General features: G+C 44.6%; 3 protein-coding genes and 1 long non-coding RNA gene across 5 annotated transcripts; 1 reads left to right on the forward strand and 3 right to left on the reverse strand.

Moving 5' to 3' along the window:
• Positions 1-1,812: 1,812 nt before the first annotated feature.
• Positions 1,813-5,262, reverse strand: LOC108449639 (keratin, type I cytoskeletal 15-like). The gene is made up of 7 exons (XM_017746293.1): positions 4,842-5,262; positions 3,994-4,076; positions 3,627-3,803; positions 3,094-3,177; positions 2,754-2,981; positions 2,516-2,604; positions 1,813-2,097 (listed from the first exon to the last, which is right to left on the reverse strand). Exons 1-7 carry the CDS (start codon positions 5,196-5,198, stop codon positions 2,078-2,080), a joined length of 1,038 nt encoding a protein of 345 aa, XP_017601782.1. The 5' UTR covers positions 5,199-5,262; the 3' UTR covers positions 1,813-2,077.
• A 2,955-nt stretch (positions 5,263-8,217) lies between these two features.
• On the reverse strand, positions 8,218-13,770 carry LOC103618867 (keratin, type I cytoskeletal 10-like). The gene is made up of 8 exons (XM_008637368.2): positions 13,196-13,770; positions 12,337-12,419; positions 11,737-11,893; positions 10,976-11,137; positions 10,500-10,625; positions 10,055-10,281; positions 8,981-9,321; positions 8,218-8,541 (listed from the first exon to the last, which is right to left on the reverse strand). The coding sequence occupies exons 1-8, from the start codon at positions 13,670-13,672 to the stop codon at positions 8,516-8,518; spliced, it is 1,599 nt and encodes a 532-aa protein (XP_008635590.2). The 5' UTR covers positions 13,673-13,770; the 3' UTR covers positions 8,218-8,515.
• A 1,532-nt stretch (positions 13,771-15,302) lies between these two features.
• Positions 15,303-20,501, forward strand: LOC108447649. The gene is made up of 2 exons (XR_001863323.1): positions 15,303-15,707; positions 16,750-20,501. It is a non-coding gene; the product is annotated as an uncharacterized LOC108447649 (long non-coding RNA).
• LOC103624215 (keratin, type I cytoskeletal 9) lies at positions 20,392-25,555 on the reverse strand. Of its 2 annotated transcripts, XM_017737908.1 has the most exons (9): positions 24,852-25,555; positions 24,681-24,763; positions 23,924-24,080; positions 23,510-23,671; positions 23,107-23,232; positions 22,685-22,911; positions 22,099-22,397; positions 21,544-21,645; positions 20,392-20,702 (listed from the first exon to the last, which is right to left on the reverse strand). In XM_017737908.1, the coding sequence occupies exons 1-9, from the start codon at positions 25,470-25,472 to the stop codon at positions 20,677-20,679; spliced, it is 1,803 nt and encodes a 600-aa protein (XP_017593397.1). In that variant the 5' UTR covers positions 25,473-25,555; the 3' UTR covers positions 20,392-20,676. The 2 variants fall into 2 exon arrangements, with proteins under 2 accessions (XP_017593397.1, XP_017593449.1); XM_017737960.1 differs by lacking the exon at positions 21,544-21,645.
• Between the last annotated feature and the right edge of the window lie 1,761 nt (positions 25,556-27,316).

The following is a 27,316-nucleotide window of genomic DNA, read 5'->3' on the forward strand; positions in this document are numbered from 1 at the left end:
GGAATGCATGGAAGGTGTTGTGCTATCAGCAGCAGGACTCCACAGTGAGCTGATCCTGCTGCAGAGACTGGTGCCCACTCCTGAGGACTCTCCCCAGTGCCACACACTGCAACAAGGCCTCACACTCCCAAACTGGCTCAGAAATGGGGACAGACACTGCAGCTCTGGAGTTCCCGAGAGTTCTCTGGATTAGGACTGTATTTTTGATCATTCTGATGCTTCTCTGTGCTTCTGGAACATTAGAAAGAAGCAAAATAACCTTTAAGTACTTAATTATATACATTAACTGTAGTTTAAGGTTCCATAACTGTGCCTCAAAAGAGATGTCTCCTTCAGCTGCTTCGGCTCTAGTAAATACAGCTGAGACCTGAGTGAATTCTGGCAGCCTCTGGAGACCAAAGTCATGTTTGCATTTGCTTTACATCACTTTCTATACTGTTAAAACCTGAAATGAGCATTTTATTCCCTGTAGACAGGCTTTTATTCACACAAATTCCTGATGTTGGACTGATAAAAGCCAGTTTTTCAACATGAGTAGAAAGTCTCTTTGTGGACACTGACTGCAGGCTGCAGTCAGGGTGCTGTGCTGGCAGAGCCAAGGCATGTGGTTACTGAAAGAAGACCTAAACCAAATCAAACTCTTGTAAGTTGGTTGTGATGAAAAAGTGTTTAATTTCATTACCCTAACAGATCAATCCTTCAGTCTGAAATGAAATGGGAAATACTAGAAACCAGGTTTAATCAGTGGGGAAAGGACCAACAGGCACCTGTAAGTGACACATGGCTGATTCCATGTATCTTGTGCACAAGTCAAGAGACTGAAAAGGGGCTTCACTGTGATCTTCAGAAAGCAAAATATGTCTAAAGGAGCTGCCCTATTTTAGTATTCCTCTTTCATCTCTAATTTTGTTGCATATTTTATGTTCTTAAGCAGTGAAATATAGAGAATGCCTTCAGTGAAAGGAATGCATCTCTCATTTCTCTTAAGGCAGAATATCAGCCAGCTGCGTGTACTAACAGAAACTGGGTTCTTGGTATTGTATCTGTATTTAAATTGAAATTTCTGTTGTAAAACATTGGAATGATTTTGGTGCATGACACTGAAGGAAGCAGACTCATTGTCTTGCTGTCTGTTTTTCCTAACAGAAGTCAGCAATATGTAATTCTCTGTGCAGCCAAAGGTGTAGAAATACTTGTGAGGAAGCACCTTCATACTGGAACAACCTCTCCTGAGTCACACCTTCCTTCCCACAGGACTCCAGCTGTGATGAGATTAATGGACTCAGATAAGTCACAATAGTACCACTGGGCACAGTTTAGTAAATTAACAGTTAATCTCCTGATAGTTACCCATCATTTGTATTTTCTTTCTCCTTTCACTCATATCATTCATTCTCTTTAGTACAAGTGGCAAGGCAAGGGGCCAGAGAGCAATCCCTTAGTGACCATTAAAAAACAAAACGGTAAATGGTTTTCATTGTCTCAGGAAGGAGAAAAATTGTGTCAAGGACTGACAACAAGATTTCTGTTTTCAACCTTATACCTCTTGCTTGTGAACAGAGACTTCTGCCAGCCTCACCCAGCAATTCCTTAAGGCAGAGCCTGGTAGTTGTCACACCTCACACAGCCATGCTCACACTTCCTGATACTTCCTTTCACTCTGTGATTTCATCTCAGCACCATGTCCATTTTCCTCGTGCAAAATGGATTGTCCTGAGACCACGTACCCCATACAACTGTACAGCCCATATTTGATGGATGATCTGGATAAGTCCCTGCATGCGGTTGGTTAAATTTATTTTCTCAGACATGTTGCGATTTGCATTGCAGAAGTAAAGCTTTATTAGAGCAGAGTTTCCAGCAGAGCGTGAGCCCTTTAATGAAGAATGATTTGCCAAAGACAAGTTGAATAAACCAAGCATTGCAGGGTGGAGGAAGGAGTGCTGGGGCAGGTGACCAGGCTTGTCTTCCAAACCCTTCCCGCTGCCTCAGCCATGCTGCAGAAACTCTCGGGTGTCTCTCACCGCCCATAGTCGGTGCATCTCAGCTGGACGGTGCCAGGGTCACTGCTGCTGCTCTAGCACACTCTTGACTGCCCTGTGTGAATGCAGAGCAAATCACTGCCCTGAGGGGAAGTCTGAGCGTTCCTTCGGAGTGTAGTTCTTACACTTGACACAGTGTCAGCACCAGACATGCAGAGGCTCCACGCCCAGCAGCACCCTGGGCGCTTTCTCAGAACTGTATTTTTTTATTATTCCAGTGAGCAAAAAAGTATTTCCCATCCCATAAACTTTATAAACTGTATTTTATATTTAGGCAGAGGGAAGAGCAATACTTGCTGTATTTTAACCCCTAATGCCTCTGTGACAGAGTAATGAGGTTTCTCACTCCCGGGTGATGGACCTGGGAACCTTGCCCAACCCAAACTACAAAACTTTTTTCTGACCAAATACATTGCAGCCATTGGGGCAATGTAACCCACTAATAATCACATGCTTACAAAGTGTTGACTTACCTGACATGTCCCCACACTGGGAATGAGAGTAGGAAGCAGAATATGATTGGGAGGATTTTCCACCTCCTTGGAAAGCTCCTTGGGAGGCACTGTAAAAAAAATGAGAATTCATCAAAACCTGCTAACATTGGATATTCAGTCGAAAGAGATACTGATGTAGCTTCAGGGACAAAAAGAATCTATTAGCAAGTACATGAGGATTTCTTTTTATTCCCTTGCTATAATATGAAATACATACACAAGATCCTGCTGCCCCTCCTGCAGCAGTGCCCGGTACTGCTGGATCTCCTGTTCCAGGCGGGTTTTTATACCCAGGAGCATCTTGTACTCCTGGCTCTGACTCTCCATCTCACAGCGGATGCTGGCCAGCTCCTCCTCAACGCAGTTGATCTGCCCCTGGATTTGTTGCAGCAGGCATTCTCCATAGGCACACATAAAACATTCACTTACCTTCTCTATCTCCATCCTTCATAGGATATAACTGCATTTTCTTGGGGATTTACACATTTCAAGGATAATTCATCATTCCTTTCATACTAGATTGTTTTGATCTAGACCTACATGAATTACTTGCATACTTCAGTAGTTGCCCACTTACAATCATGGCAACTAAAATTATGGAGTCAATATTTAATCTGTTTATCTCATGGTAATAGTCAACACTGTCAGCAGCAAAGAATCCGTCAGAAGAGTGTGCTTCAGTCAAACTCTTTGGAAATATGCAGTACTTAAAGTAGTTGCCAGCATTTCCATTGACGACCAAGATTTAGAAAACTATAAACAGAGAGGGAAACATTTTTAACAGCTAACCTTCAGCAGACAGCCCTCACTCCTAAGTAATTTGTACCTTTTATAAACATTAGCCCAGAAAGAAATGATAACACGTTTTAGTCTCAGTGAAACATGTTGCAGAAAATCTTGACACAGTTTATTTAACCCCTCTTATATATGTAAGCCATATTTGACCTCCTCCAAGACACTTTCAAATACCACATTCACTTTCTCATTGGGGAAAATACCCAACCAACCAGCCCATGGCATAAGGTGGGATTGACTTGATATATGTGAAGGTGAACCATGAAGAATCAACAGATTATGTCTTTGGCTGTGCTATCTATCATTGTATTGTACCTCCTCATGGTTTCTCTTCAGAGCAATCAGCTCATCCTTCAAAGACTCCAGCTCAGATTCCAGTGAAGATCTAACCAGAGTCAGGTCATCCATGAGATTTCTCAGGCCATTGATGTCAGCCTCCACGGTCTGACGGATGACCAGCTCATTCTCATACCTGTGTCACACACACAGAGACAGAGAAATGGGAAATGAGATGCTGACAGTCAATAGCACACATCCTTCTAAGATCATTATTCCAATAAAACAAGATGACTAAGTAATACCACCCAGGGCAGTCCTCCCTTGTCTTCTGAGATGATGAGAGGGATTTGACAGACATGCAAGGTTCACAGGGAGGTACTCACTTCATTCGGAAGTCATCAGCAGTCATCTTGCTGTTATCAATGTCCAGAAGCATTCTGTTATTGTCCACAGTGGCAGAAATAATCTGCAAAAGGGGAAGGTGGAGAGGAGTCTTTTTGTGTTCGAGATTTCGAGGACAAGCAGAAAGAAGGCTCTAAGCTTTGGTAGGGCCATACGGAAGGGTAACGATCCAGAGTTACTTTTCAGGGAAACTTGTGCTATCACAGACCATCCTGCCAAATCCATGCTCTTCCCTTTCTCAAGATAGGGGCAGTCCCCCATGTGTCCCAATAAGTGTTTGCAGCCCTTTCCATATAACGTACTTCTTCACAGTCTGTTTACTCTGTTTTCTGGGTACTGTGTGATCTGATTGTAATGAAAGACCTTGGTCCTTCCCCCTGGTGTCTGTAGGAGTGTGCAGGGACAAAGGGAGCTCAGATCCTGCCATCCAGGTGCTTTAGCTTTGCACTCCATCCAGCTGGACTAGGTGGGAGCAGAGGGAAGCACTGTGAATCTCACATGGCTGGTTTGGAGCCACCTGCACAACGTGGGATGTACATTCTGTGAGCCAGCGTGTCTGTGGCTGGCGGGGCTCCTGGTGCCTCGGGCTGTGTGCCCGGAGCACGGCCCTGTTGCCTGTGGGCTGCTGTGAGGATTTGCTCACCCAGGGGATGGGAGGTGCGGCTCAGCAGGTTTGTGCCTGCGGTACCACCAGCACGGCGGTCCCGTGGGCGGTAGAGCCCAGTGCTGAGGATGGAGGGAGGAGGAAGGAGCAAAGAGGAAAGAGGAAGGCCTTAGAGGAGAGAAGAGCATGTGGGAGATGGAGGCACATGTACCAGGATGATCCTACCTGATTTTGGAGTTGTTCGATGGTCTGGTAGTAGGAGCTGTAGTCCTTGGAAACACTGGGAGCTTGTTTCCTGTACCACTCCCGGATGTGGTGCTCAAGCTGAGCGTTCTCTTCCTCCAGTCTTCGCACCTTGTCCAGGTAAGACGCCAGGCGGTCGTTGAGGTTCTGCATGGTGACCTTCTCATTGCCGCTCAGCAGCAGGTCTCCCCCAGGGCCGCAGCTCCCCGCAAAGCCCCCGCCAAAGCCCCCAGCAAAAAAGCGGGCTCTCCTGGCGCCCCTGCTGCCACCACAGGCGCCTCCACCTCCTCCTCCGCTCCTGTACGAGGTGCTGGATGTTCTCTTGATGCTGCAGCTCATGGTGAAGGGATCAGATAGCCAGCCCCAGATGCAAAGCTCTGCACCGCAAGATACAGGAAAGCAAAGTGCAGCGGGCCGTCCTCGCTGGTGGCTATTTATACCTGCCTGGGTGGGTGTCACCTGCCAGGCAGTCCAGCTTCCCATGGGGTTTGCCAGCCACAGTGCTCATGCCAAAAATGATGTGCTAAGGGGAATTTTGTCTGAGGTAAGTAAAAGGCATTACCATTCAGTGCAAATATGTCTTTGTTGATTCACACCAAGCCTGCACTATAATTTTATGTGGGTGGCTCCTTGTTGGATATTTTGTTGAATAATATAGTATCTCTCAGTTTCTGTTAATTTGGCAATATCTCGCTGGTAGCGGCACCTAAGGAAGTCTCTGCTTCATTGTCAGTCTCCATCAGTCTTTATGTTTTGAAACTTAGTAGTTTAGCTTTGGTCTTCCACCTGAGATCACAGACGTGATTTGTGACACCAGCTGCCTCCAAAGGACTCTTCATTCATTGATTTATTTCAAATTTACATTAACCTTATAGAAATCTACTTTAATGCACCAAAATAAAAACGTCTAAGACTGCATTCCCATGTCTGTTACAGAAGAAAACTGAACTCTGAATTTTTCACTCTGTATTGAATAAGGTCCTGCTGGCATTCAGCTTTCTCTGAACATGCAGGATGTGGATCACGGTATCTTTTCTCTTCAAAGAAAACTGTGTGTAACAGCTGCAAAACTAACATTGTGCAAGGGAAAACATATTAAATCTTTTCCTATCAAAGATCTCTTAATTTTATTTTAACGGTTTTAAATGGACTCAGAGGAAATTGAGAGGAGAAATATTTTACTTTGCATATTTTCGTAACTATATTTAAATAGTAATGTCTCAGAATACATCCTTGAATTATATAATACAGTGAAAAAATAATTTTGATTAAAAGACCCAATGATTAGATCTGAAAAAATGTCATCATTACCTGAGCTCATTAAAGTGAAGGGTGTTTTGCAACCATGACAGAATATCTTGCATCACCCAACAGAGAGTCAGAAACACTTGTGTACTTTTTTCCACTGCCCGTGCAATAGGGAATGTGCAGTGAGCTGCTTTTTCCATCTTTACTAATCAAGCGTCTGTGAAACTGAGAAAAGCCTTGAACATAAATAAACTTTTGGATTTCCAGATGTGCATTAAATATCAGCACTGCAGCTCCCATGTAAGAGTCACTGGGCTGTGCAAAGGAAGCACAATAAGCTGGTGGGACCTGCTGTGAATTGCCGCCTCAAAATCAGCCTATCCACAGAAAGTGAGGATGGATTCAACCTAGAAGTGTTTTGGGAAGAGGTTCCATATTACAGAAGAAGAAATAAGCCCACTCCTCTCTCTGGCTGCAGTTGTGCAGATTTGTTCACCCTTGGTAACTCTGTTACCCCCGAGGCGCTGCCACCGTCGCTGCCGGGCTCAGCCCTGGCTGGCGGCAGGGCCGTCCTGGGCTGGCACCGGCTCCGGCAGTGCCAGACACAGGGGAAGCTTCTGGCAGCTTCTCACAGAACCCCCCCTGTATCCCCTGCTACCCAAGTCTTGCCACACAAACCCAATACTGGGCCTCATAGATGTCAAATGATCCTGGAAATCCTTCCTTCCCTCCACCTTGGTCTCTCAGTAGCTGCTGCCTCCATTCTGCCCGTTTTAACCCCTTCTGGACTTTACTGTATGATGTGTAGCACTTAGTGCCTGTTGAGCAGCAAAGTAATTAGGAGTCAGGGAAATAAATACTCTTCCAAGGTTTGTTTAAAGCATGGGCTGACATCTGTGGAGGTCCCTATCCCTGTCCCTGTACCTGCACCTCTAGGAGGTGACAGTGCAATTGTCTCCCTCAGAAGGCTCTGGCATAAGCACAATTCATTACTCTTAATCCTCAGACCATTTACCATGAACACCATGGCTCTTTCTGAATGGTGTGTGTGTAGTCCAAGTTTCTAAACCAAAGAAGGAGAAATCAGCATTACCAGAATCTCACTATTCCTGCTCCATGTCCTTGGCAGCATTTATGCAGCACAAACTCTGTTTAACAAGACTGCAAAGGCTCGTTCATGCCAGCACAATGCCAGCACACTTCGGCTTGGTGTGAGTCAAGTGTTTCTGTTTCCCTGAACGGTTTCCAAGTGTTGAGAAAGTTTGCATGGCAGTGTGACGTGTATTTCTGGAAATCGATTTTGTATCTGGTCTCTCAGTCCATACTTGTGTGCGTCTATTGTGTTACACAGCAGTGCTGCTCCACTTCCGTGCAACCCACATTTTCTTTCACTCGCAACTCAACCTCAGAGGCCCCTCCCTTGCGTGCAGCCCTGCACCAGCAGCTCAGCATGCAAGGCTGTGTGCAGGTGAGATGTACCCTCCCCTTGGGCAGCCTCACTGGCATTTTGGCCCCTCAGGTCCTGGGATACTCTGGTAGCTGTATCCAAAACAGAACATTCTAGACCCTTTTACGTGTACTTAATTTCTCACAGGTCAAAGGCAATTACTGTCAATTTTAACATTTTATGGAAATGAACTTTGTAAAGTTCCTGTAAATTATATTTCCCTTTCACTTCTTATAATTTCAAACCGAGATCCCTTATCTGTGCATTTCCAGGTTAAGGTTTTGTGAATTGAAACATTTGTTTCGTTTTACAACCACAGCTCTGTCATTATTAGTGTGTTCCTTTGTGGACACATGTGCTGCCAACACCATTAGTCATTGAGCACTGAGGCTCTGCAGTCTCTTTAAGGCTGATATTCAACTCTTGGGTCTCAGAGCTCAGCTCATGAGAATATCTGACACATTATTAAAAAACAAAGGCACAGCCCAAGAAGATTCTGATCTGGCCTGACTGCTCAGAAATAGTGTTTTAACTCTAAATTTTGTTATCAACTACTGGAGTGTATCATCAACCTTTCTACGTGGAGGTGTGTCTTGGCATGGCTTTGTGTTTTCTTTTTTAAGTGTTTACACCTACAGAAGGTAAGAAAAACCCCACACAGGATTCTGGTTGCATCAAGACAGAAATTAAATTTTATTAGAGATATTTTCCTGATTCAGAACAACCTGAGTACCAAACAGGTTGGATCTGTAAAGCAGCAGTTTAAGTGCCAGTGACTGAAGCTGCAGAGCTTTGTGGGCAGAAGCAGCACAGAGCATGCAGGGCAGGGGGAGAGGTGGCATGTGTAACTCCCAGGAGCTGTTCAGAGCATCATCTTTCCTTGGGAATGTGGGGAATGCAGCAGATTTGGGCCAGTTTCTTTTTGAAAGGTCTTGCACTGGAGGATCCTTGATGTATATTCTTAGTCAAAAGATTTTCTTCCATATCCTGTTTAGAAACAAAGCAAGCATGAGCTTCATCAGTGCTGGCACTGAACGTCTGAGCCACCAGTATACCCCAGATATTAGGATTGTGTGGGAGTGACCATAAGCATTCCAAAAGCATAAAGGAGAATTCCAGCATGGAACAAAGGCTGTGGGATTTATGAGGTTCTGAAGAGAATGAGACAGATGAAGAAAACCAGCTGGGGTTAAATTACAGGATCAGCTGATATCATCCACAAAATGGAATAGAAATGGACTGTGTGCTCTGGAAGTGGAGTTGATCCTTTGTACACAAAGAGGAAAGAATTGTTAGTAACAGTAAATCTAACATTTCCCAGAAATTTTAGTTTATCCTCAGTACTGTTTGCCTCTGGAAGAGTATGTTGGTACAAATTAGTCAGGATGTGACTGAGAGAACAGTGTGCCCATACTGTAGTTCTCACCTTGGCTTTCACCGCCACTCCTGCAGGACTGGGACTGGGAAGATGAAGAGTAGGAGTGGGAACTGCTGATGCCTCCTGAGGTTCTTCCACCTCCTCCTCCTCCTACAATGCATCCACCACCACTTCCTCCTCCCATTCCTCCACTTCCTCCTCCCATTCCTCCACTTCCTCCTCCTATTCCTCCTCCACCAGTTCCTCCTCCCATTCCTCCTCCAATTCCGCTGCCACCACCTCCATATCCACCACTCATGCTACCACCTCCTCCTCTTCCTCCTCCAGAATAACTACCACCTCCAGTTCTACCACCTCCCATGCCTCCTCCCATTCCTCCTGATGGGATTCTGCAACGAGAGAGAAAGAAGGGGAAAAAAAGTTAATCAATATCACTTTGCCATGTGAAGGCAATTGAGCTGCAGCTGCTGCCCAGGAGCCAGCACCTCTCTGGGTCGTACTGCTGGTTAGAACCCAGCATGCACAGCAAAACAACTGAAGCAGTGCCAAACATGATCCTCTTTTTCAACTTCAACTTGAATGCAAGAGCTTTTGCTTTTCCCACATTCTGCCTAGGGGTTTCTTGCAATATTTGGCACATACATCACTGTATGGCTCAAAATCAGAAGAGAATGAAGCTTTAGTTACTCTTTTAGGCACCACTTCCAAGCAGAAGCTGGCACACTGCATAAGTGAAGCTGAAGTAGCTTGAACTTTCAGAAACTTTTATAAAGGTTTGGAAAACTTTGGTTGTTTTTTGTTTTGTTTTGGTTTTTTTTTTTTGCCTACAGTCTTTTCCTGCCTGTTCAGTTCCTGGCTTCTCTGCAACCAGGCTCTTTTACATGGGTTTCCCTGTCCAGCCCCAAATCGGTAGTTCAGAATTTCTGCATTAATTTTTCTTCACATGAGCTATATTCTGAACAGAATGAAATATCTCACACCTGGGAGGTGATTGGCCAAGACATCTGCATCAGTCTCATTTCAGTACAAAATATTTTGCAAGTCTCAACTGTTAAATTTCCTGCCGGTGACTGACCCAGCAGTTGGGTGCCACACAGCGCCGTGTTCTGTCAGAGTACGTACACAAGATCCTGCTGCCCCTCCTCCAGCAGCACCCGGTACTGCTGGATCTCCTGCTCCAGGCGAGTCTTGATGCCCAGGAGCATCTTGTACTCCTCGTTCTGGCTCTCCATCTCGCAGCGGATGCTGGCCAGCTCCTCCTCCAAGGGCCCGATCATGCCCTGGATCTGCTGCAGCTGCATGTTATAGCGACGTTCCGTGTCTTCCAGGTTGGATTGCAGAGAGTCCACCTGCAAAGGGAAAACAAAATGCAGTGTTTATGGGAATGTGGTGACTTTAACTTGTTTTTGTGGGAAAACAGAAGATCTTCAAAGATCCTCAGAAAAAAGTGTATCTTTGAAGAGAAGTAATCCAGTATCCCATCCTCCTTGGATGGATTACTTGCTGGGTGTAGCCCTTCTTCTCACATACAGACTGTGTCACAGGTGAAGCAAATGCCTTTCCTTACCATGCTGATCTGTGACTGCAGCTCAATTTCCAGGCTCTGATATTCACGCCTCAGCTCAGAGATCTGCTGGTTGCTCGATTGTATCTCCTGGCCACTTGAGTGGACTTGTTGATTAACTTCTTCCATCTGAAAAATTAACATACAAAATTGAGGCATTTTTGATAATTGGAAAACATTGTGGGGTTATCATAAAAGCATCAAGAAATCAATTCATAAGAATAAAGATGCCATGCAGACTGTTTATTTCCCACAAGCCACTCTGCCAACACCCTGGTAATTCACTGGCTGCTTGAATACAGAGGCTTTACCTGCTTTACCACATAGGTGATATTCCAGGACTGACCTATTACAGGAAACTATAAGTAATTTGAAGTTATTGTTCCTTAAATAACATGTGATAAGTTGCCTTTCACCTGCTGTAAATAGGTCCAGTACTTTGTGAAAGATTTAATTACCAAAGCCCTCCTGTGCTTTACCTTGGTTTCATACCAGCTTTCCACCTCCTTCCGGTTGTTCTCAATGAGCCTCTCGTACTCGCTGCGCATTTCATTTAATTTTTCCATTAAGTTAATGCCAGGAGTAGCATTGACCTCCACATTGACATCTCCACCAGACTGGCTTTGCAGTCCTCTCATTTCCTGAAAAAAAATCACAAAACCCCCATGAGGTTCTCAAAGGGAGAGAATGGCATCAGTTCAAGTAAAGGGAAGAAAAAGGACATAGATCCTCACACAGCCCATGACTCCAGCGAAAGGGCCTCGCCTGCTCTTGCCATGGAACAATTCTGCCATTCCTGGGGCTCCAGTGCTCAGAGCCAGGCACCACATGCACAGTGACCCTGGTGCTTCCTCCACAGGGTGGTAAGGAATTCTATGCAGTGTGCTCTTTGTGGGAATCTTTTCTTCTCAGTGGGAAATCCCATTGCAGAGAGTACAAATGCTTTCTTTTGACTCCTCTATATATTCTATCCAATTTTCCTTCCATGAGTTCAGCAAGCAAACTATAGTTGGTACTGAAAGCCATTCATCCCCCTGGTCTCACATGTTGACCTGGTGTCTCATGAGACCTGCTGTGGGCAGCTATGCACTGTACACAATCCTCAAAATCAAAGCCATGTTGTGACAAGTTGGGTGATCAAAACCAGTGGCCAAAACCTGGTTACTACTGGTGGAAAAAGCTAGGGGAAATTCTTGGAGTGTTGTGTTGCCTTTAGTTACTGAAGTGTGAAGAAACTTACCTCTTCGTGGTTCTTCTTCAGGAAGATCAGTTCCTCTTTCAGGGATTCAAACTGTGTCTCCAAGTCAGATCTGGACAGAGTCAGTTGATCCAAAAGTGGGCGTAATCCATTGATATCACTTGCCACACTCTGGTGGAGAGTATATTCAGTCTCATACCTGAATGACAGACAAGAAAGAGACTAAAAGTGCTGCCAGACCTCTTTGTTTGGTATCTCAGTTATGGACAGTTCCCATCTTACATCTCTGGTCAATTCTTAAAAGGAAGGACCCCATTCTCTTTCTGTCTCCAATAGCTTTGTTTGATTTCAGTACAGTTTCTCTCTGTGAGATTTATACCATGAGGATTATGCTTACAAATCTACATGCAAGGAAGAAGAAACTTAGAATGGAGTCCCTTAAATGTGTCTCTTCAGGAACTTGCCTTGAGAAAAATAATAATGAAAACCCAAAGCAATCCTTCTCAGAATGTTTTTCCCAACAATTCTCTATTCTGTCATTGGATCCAAGAGTCTCCAGCTTTTACAAAGATTAATTTTCAATGGAAACTCATGGGGATAAAGGGAGGCAAAGTGGATGGAGCCAGGAAGGGAGTAACTCACTTCAGTCTGAAGTCATCCACAGTCATTCTGGTGTTGTCCATGTCAAGAAGCATCCTGTTAAGGTCCACATTTGCACCAACAATCTGAAAGGGAGGGGGCAGGTGTTATTCCGCCAGTTGTCTTTTCAGTCCGACAACAGAGAGAAGAAACACTTACGCACAAGCACCTTGCAGAAGGGGTTTATGGCAATGTCAAGCCTGACTAGATCTGCAGGAGCTACTGAGAGAGATGAGTTTATTGCTTCCAGATAAAAGAAAGTGCCTTTACTGTTAATTTTTGTTTACAGATACCCATTAAAAATACCTTGTTGGAAAGGATAACTAAATAAACTCTTCATATTCAAAAAAGAAAAAACGAACAAGCAAAAAACCCCAAGCAACAAAAAACAGTGGAATAGCAGAATTTCCATTACATTTGAGAACAGCCACATTCATGCAAGAGATACATGACTTAAATGGCTGAGGGCTGGAATGAGACTAACTGCACATGCTGGCTCACCCTGTATATTCACAAAAATATCCAATTAATATGGCAGTAATAGCAGGACACAAGCAAGGATTATATCTGCTGTTCAAGAGTGAAGAATGAGCGAGCAGCAGCCCAGCACTGAAGGGAGCATGGCACAGGCCACGTGATGGGGCACTGGTGCTGATCTGCCACTGCACCCAGCAATGCTTCCTGCACCAAAGACGTGTGCCAGAACATGCAGACAGAAGCTGGTCCCCACATCCCCACACCACTCTGCCTCCTGACTAAAGCACAGGAAGGGGAATATCACCCCAAATGGGGACCTTGTGCTGCATGAGGAAAGTGCCATTCCAATAAGAACCGTTTCCAAGTTAGTGAAAGTACATCATACCTGGTTTTGCAGCTCTTCAATTGTCCTGTAATATTGGCTGTAATCCTTGTTCTGAGAGGGAGCTTGATTTCTGTACCACTCCCTGATCAGCTGCTCAAGTTGGGCATTTTCTTCCTCCAAGCGTCGCACTTTATCCATGTATGACGCCAGGCGATCATTGAGGTTCTGCATGGTCAACTTCTCGTTTGTGGAGAGCAAGCCAGAATCCTCCCCAAAGCCCATGCCACCAAAACTGCCTCCACCATAACTGCCACCACCACCAAAGCCACCACTACCCCCAAAGCCACTAAATCCACCTCCACTGTATCCACCACCTCCATAACCACCTCCCATTCCCCCAAATCCACCCCCTCCTGATCCAAATCCTCCTCCCATACTTCCACAGCTCATTCCTCCTCCGTAACTACCACCACTCATTCTCCCCCCATAGCTACTGCGGCTGATCCTCCCGCAGCTGCCCCTGCTAAAACCCTCCATAGCTGCTCCTGGAGCCTCCTCCACCAAAGCTTCTCCCAGAAAAGCCCCCGCTGCCTCCAGAAGAGGTGTATTTTCTCGAGGACACCGAGGAGTATCCACCAGACCTACCCCCTCCACCACCTCCACCACTGCATCTTCCACCACCACCACCACCACCACCTCCTCCTCCACTGCTAATTCTAATGGTACTGCTCGAAGATTTGGTGCCACAGCTCATGGTGACAGCAGGGAAGAGTCAAACCGCAACCCCAAATTTAGCTACACAGCCTGATAAGCTTCAGGACTGCAAATTTTCATCCCCAGCTCTCTCTATTTATACATTTGACACTGGGTGTCACCATCAGGGTGTTTCCTTCTCCCAGGGCATTTACCAAACTTTTTGTTTGTGCCAAGAATAATTTGCTGAACAGTATTTTTGTGCAGCTATCTCAGGCAATCCAGCCCACGGCTGGGCTTCTGAGGCTTGGTTAAGGTTGAACATCTCACTTCTTTTTGGGCAACATTCTTTTTATTTAGTGTTTTCTGGAATAGGTACTTTCTTTGCTAACGTTTTGTAGCTGCTACTGCTCAAGACGGTTGTTTGTTCTCTTTTGCTCTTTCTAATTTTGTGCATTTAAGATTTTCTACACAGCTTATGTTCCATTTCTCATCATAAGTGCTAGTGCAAGAGTTTTATTAATAGGATTGTGTGAGTTGTCTGTAAAGATTTTCCAACTCATGTATCCCTGCCAGCACTCAGAGAACATCTTATTTAATATGAACAGGCTATTTCAAGCAGTGCAAAGGGATTCTTATTTAAAAATCAAAATCCCTCCTTTGTGAAGAAAGCGCTAGGGCAGCACACAGCCAGCCAAGTCCTAGGATTCAAAGAGAAAAATAATACTGGACTTTTTTCACTAAAGCACTGTTGATCTAAAATAGAAGAAAGATCAAGGATGCTTTAATTGTATTTTTAAGTCAACTGTATCCCAATCAGAAGTTGTTTTATTGCAGACAATGATTTAAAAACTAGTGTGTGGGAAGACTTTTTATCATTTAATATAAAGCAGCTCTCTCTCTCTATTGTTAATGTGTCATATATTGTAGATGATAAAGTAATTATATCTACTGTTCTTAAAGCAAAGATCCTTGAGATTATAATAGCATCCTGAGAGAAAAGCTGAAGGACTTTTTACACAAATCAGTAGAAATCAGAACGTTGAGACCACAAAAGAAATGACCCCACACTTCAGTGTTGCCCTGATCCCCAGGAGCTGCCTCTGGATGGAAGGGTTTCCATCCTCACTAGGTAGGTTGGATGCCAAAGATGAGGATGTCTGAAGGCAGATGTGCAAATAACAGCACAACACCAGGTGTGTATAGATGGTCCCAGTCTGCCCAGGAGAACGTGCACGGTTTCCCGGTGACAGCTCTGTTCTGTCTGAAATGTCTTCATCTCCTCTCTGTGGGGTTGTGGAGCCTTTCATGACTGTAGGTAGCTGTGAAATGTAGCAATCTCCCTTAAACCTCAGGTGCAGGAGCAGAGGGCTCGCCTGAAGAACTCCATTTGTGCTCTGCTCTCCTTGTCCCAGCCAAGACCTCTTGGAGATGTCAATGCAGCAGAGTCCTTGCTTTCCAAAGGCCACTTTGGTGGGATATTGATTGTAAATTCAGGATTATTTAGCATTTTCTGACCACATCCATTGTCCTGGCCTTTGTGCCATGCCTGTGGCAGCATTGCTCTATTGCTGCTTACACAATCGCTTTCAAAACCTCCCGATTTTATCTTGCTATTTGATCTCTCAATGGCTGAAAGATGATGAAAGATTCCAAGCACTTTGGTGATGGAATAATTTCTCCTGATTCTCAGCTGGAGGCTGGTAGTGACACCTCAGCAGCATAAACAGTTTCTGGGCTTTAGTGCAGTCTGTTATTGCTGCAGAAAGATGGAGTTTGCTATAGGCAAAATGTTTTTTCTTTTTTTGTGCTGTTTTGCCTCTGGGTTTGGGTAACGTTGCTTTGGTCAGTGAGGCTCTTTGTCACAAACTCTGCTGCGGTGAGTAAAATTGATTATCATGTCCAAATTCCCATCAGTGATTCCAGGGATATTCCTTAGAGATGCTTTTCATAGCTGAGCTAGAAGATTTGTGGGTTTGTTAGTGATAGTGAACACAAAATTCCCTGGAATGATTAAAGGAAGAGTAAAAAATTGCCAAAATAATCTCTTAATCTGTTTCTGTATTTTCTGAGAACCCACAGGGTTTCCTATTTTATTTATTGGTGTCTTTTTCCATGTGTAGCTGTTCACTGCAGGGATTTGTCCATACTGGAGAGTTCTTCTGATAAGAGCAAGTCTTATTGCAGGCTTGGAAAAAAAAAAAATTATTTTATAAATAATTTTTATGTATTTTATATATATTTATTATATATATATTTTTAAAAAATCTATTTATATCTATTTATATCTATTTATATGTATTCCTGCAGCTGAGAACTGCCCTTGAGATGTTTGGTTTCTGTCACAGTCACTGTGTGTCTCTTTGGAGCAGGACACTGAAGTGCCTGAAAAATACAGGTGAACTATAAATACTTCATCCTCCTGTTAAGTTGCACACACTGAATTCCCTCCTGGCTGACTTTTTAAAAATTTTTTGATTATTAAATAACTGACTGCAAATACTTGTAAGCCAGAGAAGATCTGTTCTGTGGACAGGATGAATTTTTCATTTCTGAGCTCATTAAAAGAGCCTTTAAAGATTTTTGTTCTCTGATGCTTTTCTCTAATGTATTATATGGATGATGTGAACTTAGGGAATTACCTAAAAAGGAACCGTCAGCTTTAGGACTTTGTCTCTTTCCCATATATGATGCACATTTGAATCATTAATGTTTCTGTGTTGATGCAGCATCCATACCTTATATAACATTGCTGTTTCCCAATGGGAGCAGGGTAAGGACCTTTATTACTCCAGCCACCAGCACTGCCCAGCCTGCAGAGTGCCAGAATGTTCTGACTTCTGCTCCGGCTCAGCACGCCACGGTTCAGCCCAGCCAGCGTTCCTTCACTCTCTCCCTGTTATTGTTTTCCTTTCAATCAGGCCTCTGTGATCAGTATCAAAGAAGTGTCTCCCAATCACCAGAGTGATGACAAACCCTGGGAGCAGCCCATGCTGCAAAACTGAGAGACTTTTCCAACAGGCTGGAGCTGCTGCGTTCCAAACAGACCTGGAGAAAATGTGTTCTCACTTTTGTGTCTATGTGCTGAAAAACTGGAACATTTCTCCTTAATTCAGTGTCATTCTGATGCCTCAGGCAACTGCTAGAGTTTATGCTTTTAATCTATTTAATGACCTCTTCCCATCACTCTTACCAGAAATTTTTGTAAGAGGAGAGGGTCTATTTTCACCTTGGAGATGGTGTTCACTCCTCAAAATGCTTCAGCTCAGACTGTTCTAGTGAAATCAGTCATTTCCGAATAAATTTAGGTTAGAGCCAGCAAAGTAATCAAGGACTCCTAAGGCAGCAGTGGGTTCACCTGTGAAGTTTAACACCTCCAGCACTCTTCCAGCACAACCTTTTGTGCAGAATAACCTGAGCCTTCCATGCAAGGAGGCTAATGGGAAGAGCAGCTGTTCCTCAGATCCTAAAAATGCACACATGGGCTTTGCCATGTAGCTGTGAGAGCTGTGGGTCAGCGTGTGAGTGCCCCACAGCTGGGGGCACTTGGCAGGCTGCTAATTCCCTCCTGTCAGCTGTCAGCATTTCTAGCACTTTCTGAGCCACAATCACAGTGGTCCCACTGTCATTTCCCCTGTCTCCTCCAGGGTGAAGGCAATTAGATTGGAATAATTCTTTTTGTTGGTACCAAAACAGAACAGCTGGAGGGCATGGTCAGAACACCTGCCAAGGTTCCTGCCTCTCTCTGGGGTTTGGGTGCCTTGGTCCGTTTGGACTGTGCAGCCTCAGAGCCCCTCGGAGCTGCATGGCTCTGGTCAGTGCAGTGTCCTGTGAGATGGCACATGGAGGCTGGGATCCCGGCCTGCCTGTGGAAGCACTGGTGTGGCACATTCTGTTGCTGCAGCTCATGTGGGGTGGGGAAGGAGGACATCCATGGCATCTGCTGTGGCACCTCCCTTGCAGCGTGGCCCAGGGAGGAATGTCCTACTGGGCTGAGCTCTGTGGAGGATTTGCACGCTTGGGGACAGCCCAGGGGGGCTCTGCCTTTTCCCCCCAGCGCAGTGACATGACATACTTGCTCTACTCATTCTGCAGCCCATTAAGATGGCCTGGGTAGCATTTGGCAATTAACAGGGATGACAATGAATGTTCAACAAAAGAGACATCAGCACAATATACACACGGGCAATTTGGAAATTACATCTGTGCCTTCAAATGGACACATGGATTGCTTGGGAGCTCTGAAGCCAAACATGCAGGAGTGTATGCACATGAGGTTTTGCCTAAGGTTGCTCTGAAGGACTTGTTCCAACACGTACCGCAACTGCCTTCTCAGAGCACTAATAGGAATACCAGATAAGTATCTGAATTGCAACACTTTGTGCTCATAAAATTAAAGCTTATTATGCTGATTAATGACTAATGAAATGCATGCAAATAAAAAGTGCAAAGTTCTCCTCACTCCTCAGTATTGCTGCTGCCCCACTTTGAGCCTGCCCTGAGCTTTGACACCTGACACTACAATAGTTGTATTTCTTATTCCTGCTTTGCAATGGTTTGGGTTTTCTAGCTCTGTTCCTCCATGTAAGTCTGTTGTCTCAGTAAGCAAGTGCCAGTGATAACCCAGGTGCAGATCTTGTAATGCAAAATTTAAAAAGGAAAGACTCCTCAAACTGGCATTTTCTTCCTAGGTCTGGTAAGAAACCATCTAATTTTAGTCTGCTTTTTGTCTGTAATGAGTGCTTATGCCATGATTAAGAAGGGGATTTTGTGAGTTTATTGGTGGTTTGTATTTATTTTGTCATATACCATAACATGCAATAAACCATATTAGGAAGCTGATTTACATTGTAGATGGAAACTCATTAAGTGTATAAACATTATAAGAACACCTTGATAAGAAAGCCACAGATGTGAGGTAAGGAAGAAGACAGTACAATCAATGCTGAGTAGCAAAAGTAGTAGTAGTAGTAGTATTATATTATTTATCCTCATGGCTCAGAAATTGTTACTTATTATAACATATCAAAATAAGCATTTAAATCAGCAGCAGAACTGTGCTGAGTATTGCAACATGCTGCATCCTCGTACGTGTCTGTGCTCAGTGCTGGGTTCTCAGCCCCTCAACTGCCTCACTGCCCTTGCCACGCTCCAAATTCCAGTTTCTGCTTTGCTCCACCAGGGGTCGATTCAGGGGAATTTCTTCTGCAAGGTTAAATGCAGAGATGCCTGAGAATTAGATAACCAGCAGTAAAATACTAAAAGTAAGTTATATTTTTGGAAAGAAGAACCGGAGTAAGAGGTGCCAGTGGTGCCCAGAGCTACCACAGTGGCACAGAGCAGCGAATTCCAGTATGGACAGGCTGCTCCTTCAAGTAAATGGTATCCAACCACCCCAACAGCCTCCTGGGTGTCACTGTGAGGCCAAAGGCCAGGTGATGGCCTGTGAATCACCCTGGGACAGCCAGGAAGCAGGCACTGAGCAGGAACGTTTTTGAGGTTAATCTGGCAGGCTCCCTAGGGGAGGTATGAGAAGCAGGGCTCCTGGATTGGGAGTATTCCTTAATTTGGGCTGCTAGTTGAGTACCCTGAACAGACAGGTCTGAGAAATAGCTGTCACCACCTGCCAGAACTGGAAAATGAGCAGAGCAGTTGGAGAAAGTAGGCTCAGGGGACAGGTAGCAAAACAGAGACAAGTGTGATGCGGTACTGCAAGGGGTTAAAAATGAAGAAGGTGATTTTGCAACAGGTGGGAGTTCGGGGTGTCCAGGCAAACAATCACCACCATTGCTGTGGTGTCAGGCCAGGTGTTTCAGCACGTGCTTGTGTGTGCAGGAGTCCTTCATGCAGGTGAGCTGGTTCCTCCAGCCCCCAGAGAGACACTGGTCAGGGAAAAAAAATTAGATTTTTTTTGTTTGTTTTCCAATATTAATTCGTGGCTGAGAGCCCAGCATAAGGCAACACTGTGAATCACTGGCACACATCTGCCTGGAACTCAGGAGTTTAGGATTCCCATTCCCACGGTCTCCCACTCAGTCTGTGTTTCCCAACATTCTCCCATGGGTGATGCCTTCCTCAGAGGGAAAAAACAAACGTCGTGGTTGTAAAACTGAGAGAAGTAATCATAGAGTAATAGTTCTGTTGGGGCTTAAGCAGGTGAGGGGAGAAGCGCACAGGAAGAAGGATGTGTCTGTGAGCAGGTGTCGTGTGAGAAACCTTCTGGGTTATTTTCAAGTGAAATTCCCAACAGAGCTAATATTTTAAAGAGGTTTTATAGGGAATAGTCAGTTCCTTAAACCCACCCTCTTGTCCCTGATAGAAGTCAATAGCAGAAGGGTTTTGACTGAGTTTCCATATCACAGGGACCAGTAGAGCATTGCTCCTGGCAGTGCAGACTGCAAAGTTTCGCCCAGTGAGTCTTAAATGGTGAATATGTCACTGAAAACTGTGGGTTTTACGGGTAATCTGACACGTCATTGTGTATTCCACAGGGAGGGCTTGATATTTGTAACTGATTCAAACAAAAATCTCTGTTAAAGGGACTTGGACCAGACATAGATTTCTGGTTGCATCAGAGAGAAGCAAAGATTTATTATTTATTCCACAGGAACACCAATCACGGTAGAGATTAACTCAGGTAACAGTGATTCGGAAGAGAAACAGATGGAAGAAGCAGACAGGACATCCAGAGAGCTCTGATGAGCCCCTGGAGTGAGCAGTGTTGAGTAAGTTGGCCAAGTGTTCGCTCCTGCTCATGGCAGGGTGTGTTCAGCCGTGCTCAGTAGAGTCTTGCTTGGTCCAAAGGCCTCACTGGGAGGCGGTGCAGTGGAAGATGCTGGTCTTGCTGATCACTCCTCAACCTTTCTAAAACTCCCTGTTGAAAGATGGAGGAAAGCAAGAATTTCTTTGAAGAATTCAGCATTTGAAACCTTATGTTACTCTGTAAGTATCGCCTGTGCAGTTCTCAGTGCACCAGGGCTGTTCCCAGCCTTCTGGAAAGGTCCAGACAGTGTTGGACCTGAGTTTGTACGGTGTGTGTGCAGATTTACTAATTAACTACATTGGTCTGGTTCTGTTCTCAGCCATGGGAGTGCAAATCACTTTAAATTTAGAGTGGCTGCAGCAGTACAAACCAAATACAGATGAACTTGGAATCTGCATTTATGTGTGTACAGATATTTACAGCAGATTTTTATAAGTTAAAGATCGATGGCACATAATACATTTTAATCCTCCCTACTAAGCATTAATATATGTTGGAGTGTTGCAGGGCAGAGGGGATGTTTGATCAGAGGAGTAAATTTTTACAGAGGAGTTTGCAATGTCTGTGGAGGAGGCTTTTAAAAACTAGAGCTCATTGACACCAAATTTTACCAAATAATCTTCTGTGAAACAAAATCCTCCTGAATTCACTGCCTTGTTTTCAGCATCAGGAGTGTCTGTGCAGTGTTCTGCTGTCTGCACTGATGGCTTCAGGCCCTTTGGGCAAGAGCCAGCTCTCATGTCTTGACTGTCAGTCTGCAATGGAAACTGTGTTTGGGACAGAGCCTGACTGAACCTGGTCATTATAAGAAATAAATGGAAACCTCAGAGCAGGACCGTTTTCCATCTTTTCATAAAAAATCAAAAGTGGAATTGAACCTTTCTGAAAATTACATCTTCCTGCTCCGTTTTCAGGCTTTTGTCTGAGGTGCTGCTAGGACCTGGAGCCTTACCCATTCTCATGTGTTTTATGGCTTCAGACACTTCCTCCATGGTTGCCCCCCTCTCCAGTGTTTTGTTTCCTTCCAGGCAGAGCTTCATGTTTTCAGCACCTCCTGGAACCACAGCCAGGAAATCAGATGGATCAGACCTTTTGGTCACTCTCCATCTTTTGCTACTTCAGTATTTTGCAGCCAATGCCCATTATATTTTAAATATCTGGAGTGTTCCAACTATTCTACCCTGCTTTAACCAACCCCTGCTTGATGCCAGTCACATTTCTAACCTCTGACTTCCCTAGTTCCTTGCATACTTTGGATTTGTCACTGTTTTCCCTTTTCCCCCTCCATTTCCTCTTTTCACCCATCCTCTGACACAACCCTTCATGCCATCCTTCATGCTGCTCATGTTGATTTGTCACTGTCTAAGAACAAATGTCAGAGTAACCTTAAAACAAGATTGGGGAAAAAAATAGCAAAAATATTTCCTGGAAGGAAGTTGCTATATCCTTTCCTGCTATTCAGAGAGAATCTTGAATGGCAGGATGTATTTTTTAATTCCATTTTTACCTGGGCTTTCACAAGAGTTGCCAGGCTGGGACTGGGAAGATGAAGAGCGGGAGAGGCAGGATTTACCCCCTCCTCCTCCACCACTGCCACCTCCTCCACCTGAAGTTTTACCACAGGTTCCTCCTGTTCTTCCTCCACTCCCTCCTCCTCCACTTTCAGAAGAGGAAGATCTTCCATAGGATCCTCCAGTTTTTCCTCCACTGCTTCCTCCACCTGAGGACCAACAGCTTCCTCCTCCACTACTTCCTCCATGACCTCCTCCTCCTGAAGATCCACTGCCAGCTCCTCCCTGTGAAGTGCTGTAAGGAGGAAGGGGTGTGTCATTTCTTTCTTACCTTTCATTTTTCCAAATAATGGCACTTCTGGATGGTACTTAGGGGAAGAAATGGCAAACTGCAATTCTAAATAATTTTGTAGAAGTACAGCTTTTTGTGCTGCCAGCTAAGATTTAGATTCCATGTTAATTCTTGTGTTTGTAGTAAATATGTTGATGATTAATCACTTGCACCAGTCCCTAAGACAAATTTTGCTGCTATCCTCTTTTCCTGATTGCATCGATGAAAAGTTAATTAAATGATGTCTGTACCTAATGCCCTGCTGCCCCTCCTCCAGCAGCACCCGGTACTGCTGGATCTCCTGCTCCAGGCGAGTCTTGATGCCCAGGAGCATCTTGTACTCCTCGTTCTGGCTCTCCATCTCGCAGCGGATGCTGGCCAGCTCCTCCTCCAAGGGCCCGATCATGCCCTGGATCTGCTGCAGCTGCATGTTATAGCGACGTTCCGTGTCTTCCAGGTTGGATTGCAGAGAGTCCACCTGCAAAGGGAAAACAAAATGCAGTGTTTATGGGAATGTGGCAGGATTAGATCATTCTTGTGCCCAACATGAGAAAAATCCCACGTGCTGTCGGATGCGCCAAGGATCCTCACTGAATGTCACAGCTGACCTCCTGGCATCGCAGAAGCTCCTGAGTTCTTTGCAAATCAGGGATCAGGAGCAGTTGTTACCTACCAGACTGATCTGCGACTGCAGCTCAATTTCCAGGCTCTGAAATTCACGTCTGAGCACAGAGATCTGTTGGTTGCTTGCCTCCATTTCCTGGCTACTTGAGTGGACTTGTTGACTCACTTCCTCCATCTGAAAAATTAATGTACAGAATTGGAGTTTCTGAGTTTTACTTACAGTGCCAACATGGCAGTTTATCATGGAACCATCTGGAACACAACAATTTGCAGAAGGGCCACTGGTAGAATGGGGCTGTTAAACTTGCTTGTGTGGCTCTGCCAGAACAATTCAAGCCCATTTGTGATTTACTTCATTTTGACCAAAGGGACTCTACCATTATTTCATAAAAGCAATGGATGTTGTGTCATTCCTCTACAGGAAGTTCTTACCAAGAGCTGTCACCATTTACCTTGCCTTCGTACCACTTTTCAACCTCTGCACGGTTTTTCTGAATAATAGCTTCGTATTCTTGCCTCATCTCATTCAGTTTTTTCAGCAGATCCTCTCCTGGGGCAGCATTCATCTTCACATTCACATCCCCATTGGACTGGGATTGCAGCAGTTTCATTTCCTGTAGAGAAAATCCAGGCCCAAGGACAGTGAACACAAATGGAGCCTTTCAACGACATATATACATCTATATCTATATTCGGGGGGATTGTGTTGCAATTATTTGGCCTTGCCTTTCCAGTCATTGCTTGTTGAGGGGGCTGAGCTCAGGGGCACCGTGGCACAGCCTGGCCCTGCCCCTTGGTTGGTGTTTTGAGCACAGGATGTCACCTTCCCACATCTCCAGTGTGCGTTTCAAGGAGCTGGCTCTTACCTCCTCGTGGTTCTTCTTGAGGTCGATGATCTCCTCCTTCAGAGACTCAAACTGCATTTCCAGGTCGGACTTGGTCAAGGTCAGGTTATCCAGCAAGGGCCGCAGGCTGTTGAGGTCACTCTCCACGTTCTGCCGGAGCCCGCTCTCCATCTCGTACCTGCGCCAGGGACAGTGCAGAGAGGTCAGCCCTGCTCCTGGCACCTCAGTCCCCCTCCTCCTAACATTATTTATGGAAAAGTTCACCTATTCCAGTATCAGTCTTGTGTCTGTACTTCAGAGCATCTCTCAACAATCAGGAAATCATCAGCCAGTACTTGACATTTAATAATTTATATTACTTAATAATATAAAGTTATTATTCTTTATAATAAATAAATGTAAATTTTAATATTAATATCAATTTTTAATATTAAATATGTTATGTGCTCTTTCATCTCTTTCTACTGCAACTTTGTACGGGTTCCATCTATCTGGTTAACCTGATTTTAGTGGCAGAAAATCCCAATTTTTATATTCTTAAAAATAAAACTTTTTAAAGCTCTGGCTCTGTAGCCATAGGCAGCATTTCTGTCAAAGATCACTCTAGAAATTAAAAATTTTGAAGTTTCACAAATTATTTCAGTTGTGCTGCCACAGAAGCAGGAGGAAGCCAAGTCCCCGTGGATTGATATTTGTTTATGGAATGAATCTATGAAACTAAGTTCAGGAAAGCAGGAGGAAGGAAGTCAGTGCCCAGAAAAGAGCAATATATATTTACTTTATTCTAAAGTCTTCTGCAGTCATCTTTGTATTATCTAGGTCCAAAAGTACCTTGTGGGTTTCCACAGCTGCAATCAGAATCTAGAAGAGAAACAACATGTTAGGAAAACATTCCCTGAACCTCTCGGTCTGTCAATGCTTAAACTTCTTCTGGCAAAGAACATCCTACCTGTTTTTGAAGTTCTTCAATTTTTTCGTAATAGTGGCTGTAGTCCTTTGGGCCAATAGGGCCTTGCTTCTGGTACCATTCCCTGATTAACTGTTCAAGCTGAGCATTTTCCTTTTCCAAGTTCCTGACTGTCTCCATGTAGGAAGCCAGGCGTTCATTAAGGCTCTGCATGGTCAGCTTCTCGTCGTTGGAGAGAATTCCTACATTCCCTCCATAAAAGCCACCACTGCCAAAGCTGCCACTACTGAAACCAGCACCACCTCCACCAAAGCCCCCTCCAAACCTTCCCCCAAAGCCGCTCCCACCTGACCTGAAGCCCGTTCCCATGCTGCTGTGGCCCATTCCCCCTCCATAGCATCCACCACCCAGTCTTCCTCCACAGCTGCTGCTGCTCATTCCTCCTCCGTAGCTACTGCGCCTGCCATAACCACCACTTCCCCCACTACAGCTGCTCCGGGAGCTTCCTCCACCACAACTGCTGCCAGAAAACCTGCCACCACCACTCGTCCTGGAAGTAATTGTCCTTGAGGAGGCCGAGGAATGCGAGCTGCTCCCTTCACCCCCTCCACCGCTGCTCCCTCGCAGGCAGCTTTTCAGGGGCTGCTTGGAGCTGCAACTCATAGTGGCAGCAGGAAATAACTCAGCTGAAAACTCAAAGCTGGTCTTACAGTTGTTCTGGAATCATAGCTCCAAGTTCCAGCTGGCCTCCTCAGCATTTATACCTTAGACAGTGGGTGTCGCCGTGGAAGGGAGTACCTGCTTTCCATGGGCAGTTGCAAGCTCTAATTTGCCAAAGGGAGATGTTGGCAGTGTCAGGAAGCTTAACCCTTCCTCTAAGTGTTTGTGACCATTTGTTTATTAACACAAAACATGTAATTTCTGTTGGGTGGCTCTGAATTAGGGAGATCTCTGTTGAGATCTGGTGCACTGGCTTACAGTCACCCGAAACAAACTCATCCCACTCACCTCATCCTGATCACATCCCTCTCAGCACAACAACACACTGCCACAATACAGAACAGCAATGGATGTTCCTGTCTCTCTTCTAATGCTCAGATATTTGTCAGGAATTCTGGCTAATTTTTTTATAGCTAACTGATATTTTCATAGGTTTATGGTTATCCTATACTGTATGCTCCTTATTTTTAGTCCTTTATTGCTTTATGCCTTTAGAAAGCCTATTGCAGGATGCATGTTGTAGGTACACAGAACCACTCTGACTTCTTTATAGTATCTCATAAAAACTCAGTGAACAATGGGAAATATCACGTGTCGGCCATTATTTCAATCACACCTCTGTAATTGTGTTTTATAAATAACAAATTAATTATGAAAAATGGTATTACAACAACTACAGAACTGCTCTGTGTCAGGCTGAAGGAAGGAAGTGTGGCAGGTTGTTGCAGGTACAGGATGGTTGAAAGACCTGGGAAAGCTTTGTGGCTTGGGGCTGGTCTCTCCTGACGTGCCTGGGAGTGTCATTGGTCATGTTCCTGATGGGAATTCAGAATTTTATCAAGATGTTTTCTCTATGCAGCACAAATACAATACCTGGAGGAGAAAGGTAAAGTTTCTGGTTTGGATTAAGTCAATAAACTACATCAAAATAGCATTTTTTCTTCAGATTTGTTTTCCATTCACAGACACAGCATGAACAAAAGTAGGAAATATTTGTATCTTCCATTTTCTTCTTTTAGGATCTTTTAAGATTAAGGTCTTTGCTCAATGCAGTGGATAGTTCAGCTGCACATCTGCCCTGGGAGTCCTCACAGCACCCTGAGCCTCAGACTGTGACATTTCTGCCCTGGGTACCTCTCACCCCTTTCCTCCTGCCCGGGCCCGTGATCCTTAGCAAATCCCAGTCTGTTACCTGTCGCACCTTGTAGAATTGGAACTTGTGTGATACCCAATTTCCTGTATTGATTTGGGATATTATTGTTTTCTCACTTAGCCTTTGTGATGGTGGTTGTTGCTAATTAAGTTTTGTTTGTTACAGCAGCTGTTTATGGAAACAGCTTTTGGTACAGGCCCCTCCCAGCACACCCTGGCCCACGCAGAGGACGTCTCACATTCCACCTGCTGCTCCACTTCATCTCTGAAACATCTGAGGGAGCAAGGCCTCCCTGCATTGTAGGAATTTAAATGGTTCACTACAACTCTTGGTGGAGTCTGGGGGACAATTTTCTCCAGTGAGAAATCCTTTTCTCCCTAAATGAATGAAATTCTCTTCTATACTTTCAGCTACTTTGGCTCAAGAAGCAGCTGGGTTATGTCCCATTTAACTGTTGCTTTCAGCTGCTGACACCCCTGATACAGGGACATGGAAACAAATGTATCTTGTTCTGAATAATTCTGCAGAAGGGTTTTGTTGGTTTGTTTTGGTTTTTTTTTCCTGCAAAGATGTTTATTGCGTCTTTTGTATCAGTCATTCCTTTTAGGAAGACCAACCTTCCTGTCTTCCCTTA

Source organism: Corvus brachyrhynchos, unplaced genomic scaffold (assembly GCF_000691975.1).
Source record: "Corvus brachyrhynchos isolate BGI_N302 unplaced genomic scaffold, ASM69197v1 scaffold30, whole genome shotgun sequence".
In the NCBI taxonomy this organism is placed as follows: domain Eukaryota; kingdom Metazoa; phylum Chordata; class Aves; order Passeriformes; family Corvidae; genus Corvus; species Corvus brachyrhynchos.

Excerpts from the sequence above, each read along its gene's own strand:
- LOC108449639 (XM_017746293.1), bottom strand. The coding sequence starts at position 5,198 with ATGAGCTGCAGCATCAAGAGAACATCCAGCACCTCGTACAGGAGCGGA. Across the intron at positions 3,178-3,626 it reads GTACAATACAATGATAGATA|TGTTGACTATTACCATGAGA; the intron begins GCACAGCCAAAG and ends TGCTGCTGACAG. Across the intron at positions 2,605-2,753 it reads GAGGGGCAGCAGGATCTTGT|TGCCTCCCAAGGAGCTTTCC; the intron begins GTATGTATTTCA and ends TTTTTTTTACAG.
- LOC103618867 (XM_008637368.2), bottom strand. The coding sequence starts at position 13,672 with ATGGAGGGTTTTAGCAGGGGCAGCTGCGGGAGGATCAGCCGCAGTAGC. Across the intron at positions 11,894-12,336 it reads GTGGATGACTTCAGACTGAA|GTATGAGACTGAATATACTC; the intron begins GTGAGTTACTCC and ends TCTGTCATTCAG. Across the intron at positions 11,138-11,736 it reads TGAAGAAGAACCACGAAGAG|GAAATGAGAGGACTGCAAAG; the intron begins GTAAGTTTCTTC and ends ATTTTTTTTCAG.
- LOC103624215 (XM_017737908.1), bottom strand. The coding sequence starts at position 25,472 with ATGAGTTGCAGCTCCAAGCAGCCCCTGAAAAGCTGCCTGCGAGGGAGC. Across the intron at positions 22,398-22,684 it reads GAGGGGCAGCAGGGCATTAG|CACTTCACAGGGAGGAGCTG; the intron begins GTACAGACATCA and ends TCCTCCTTACAG. Across the intron at positions 20,703-21,543 it reads CATAAAACACATGAGAATGG|GGAGTTTTAGAAAGGTTGAG; the intron begins GTAAGGCTCCAG and ends ATCTTTCAACAG.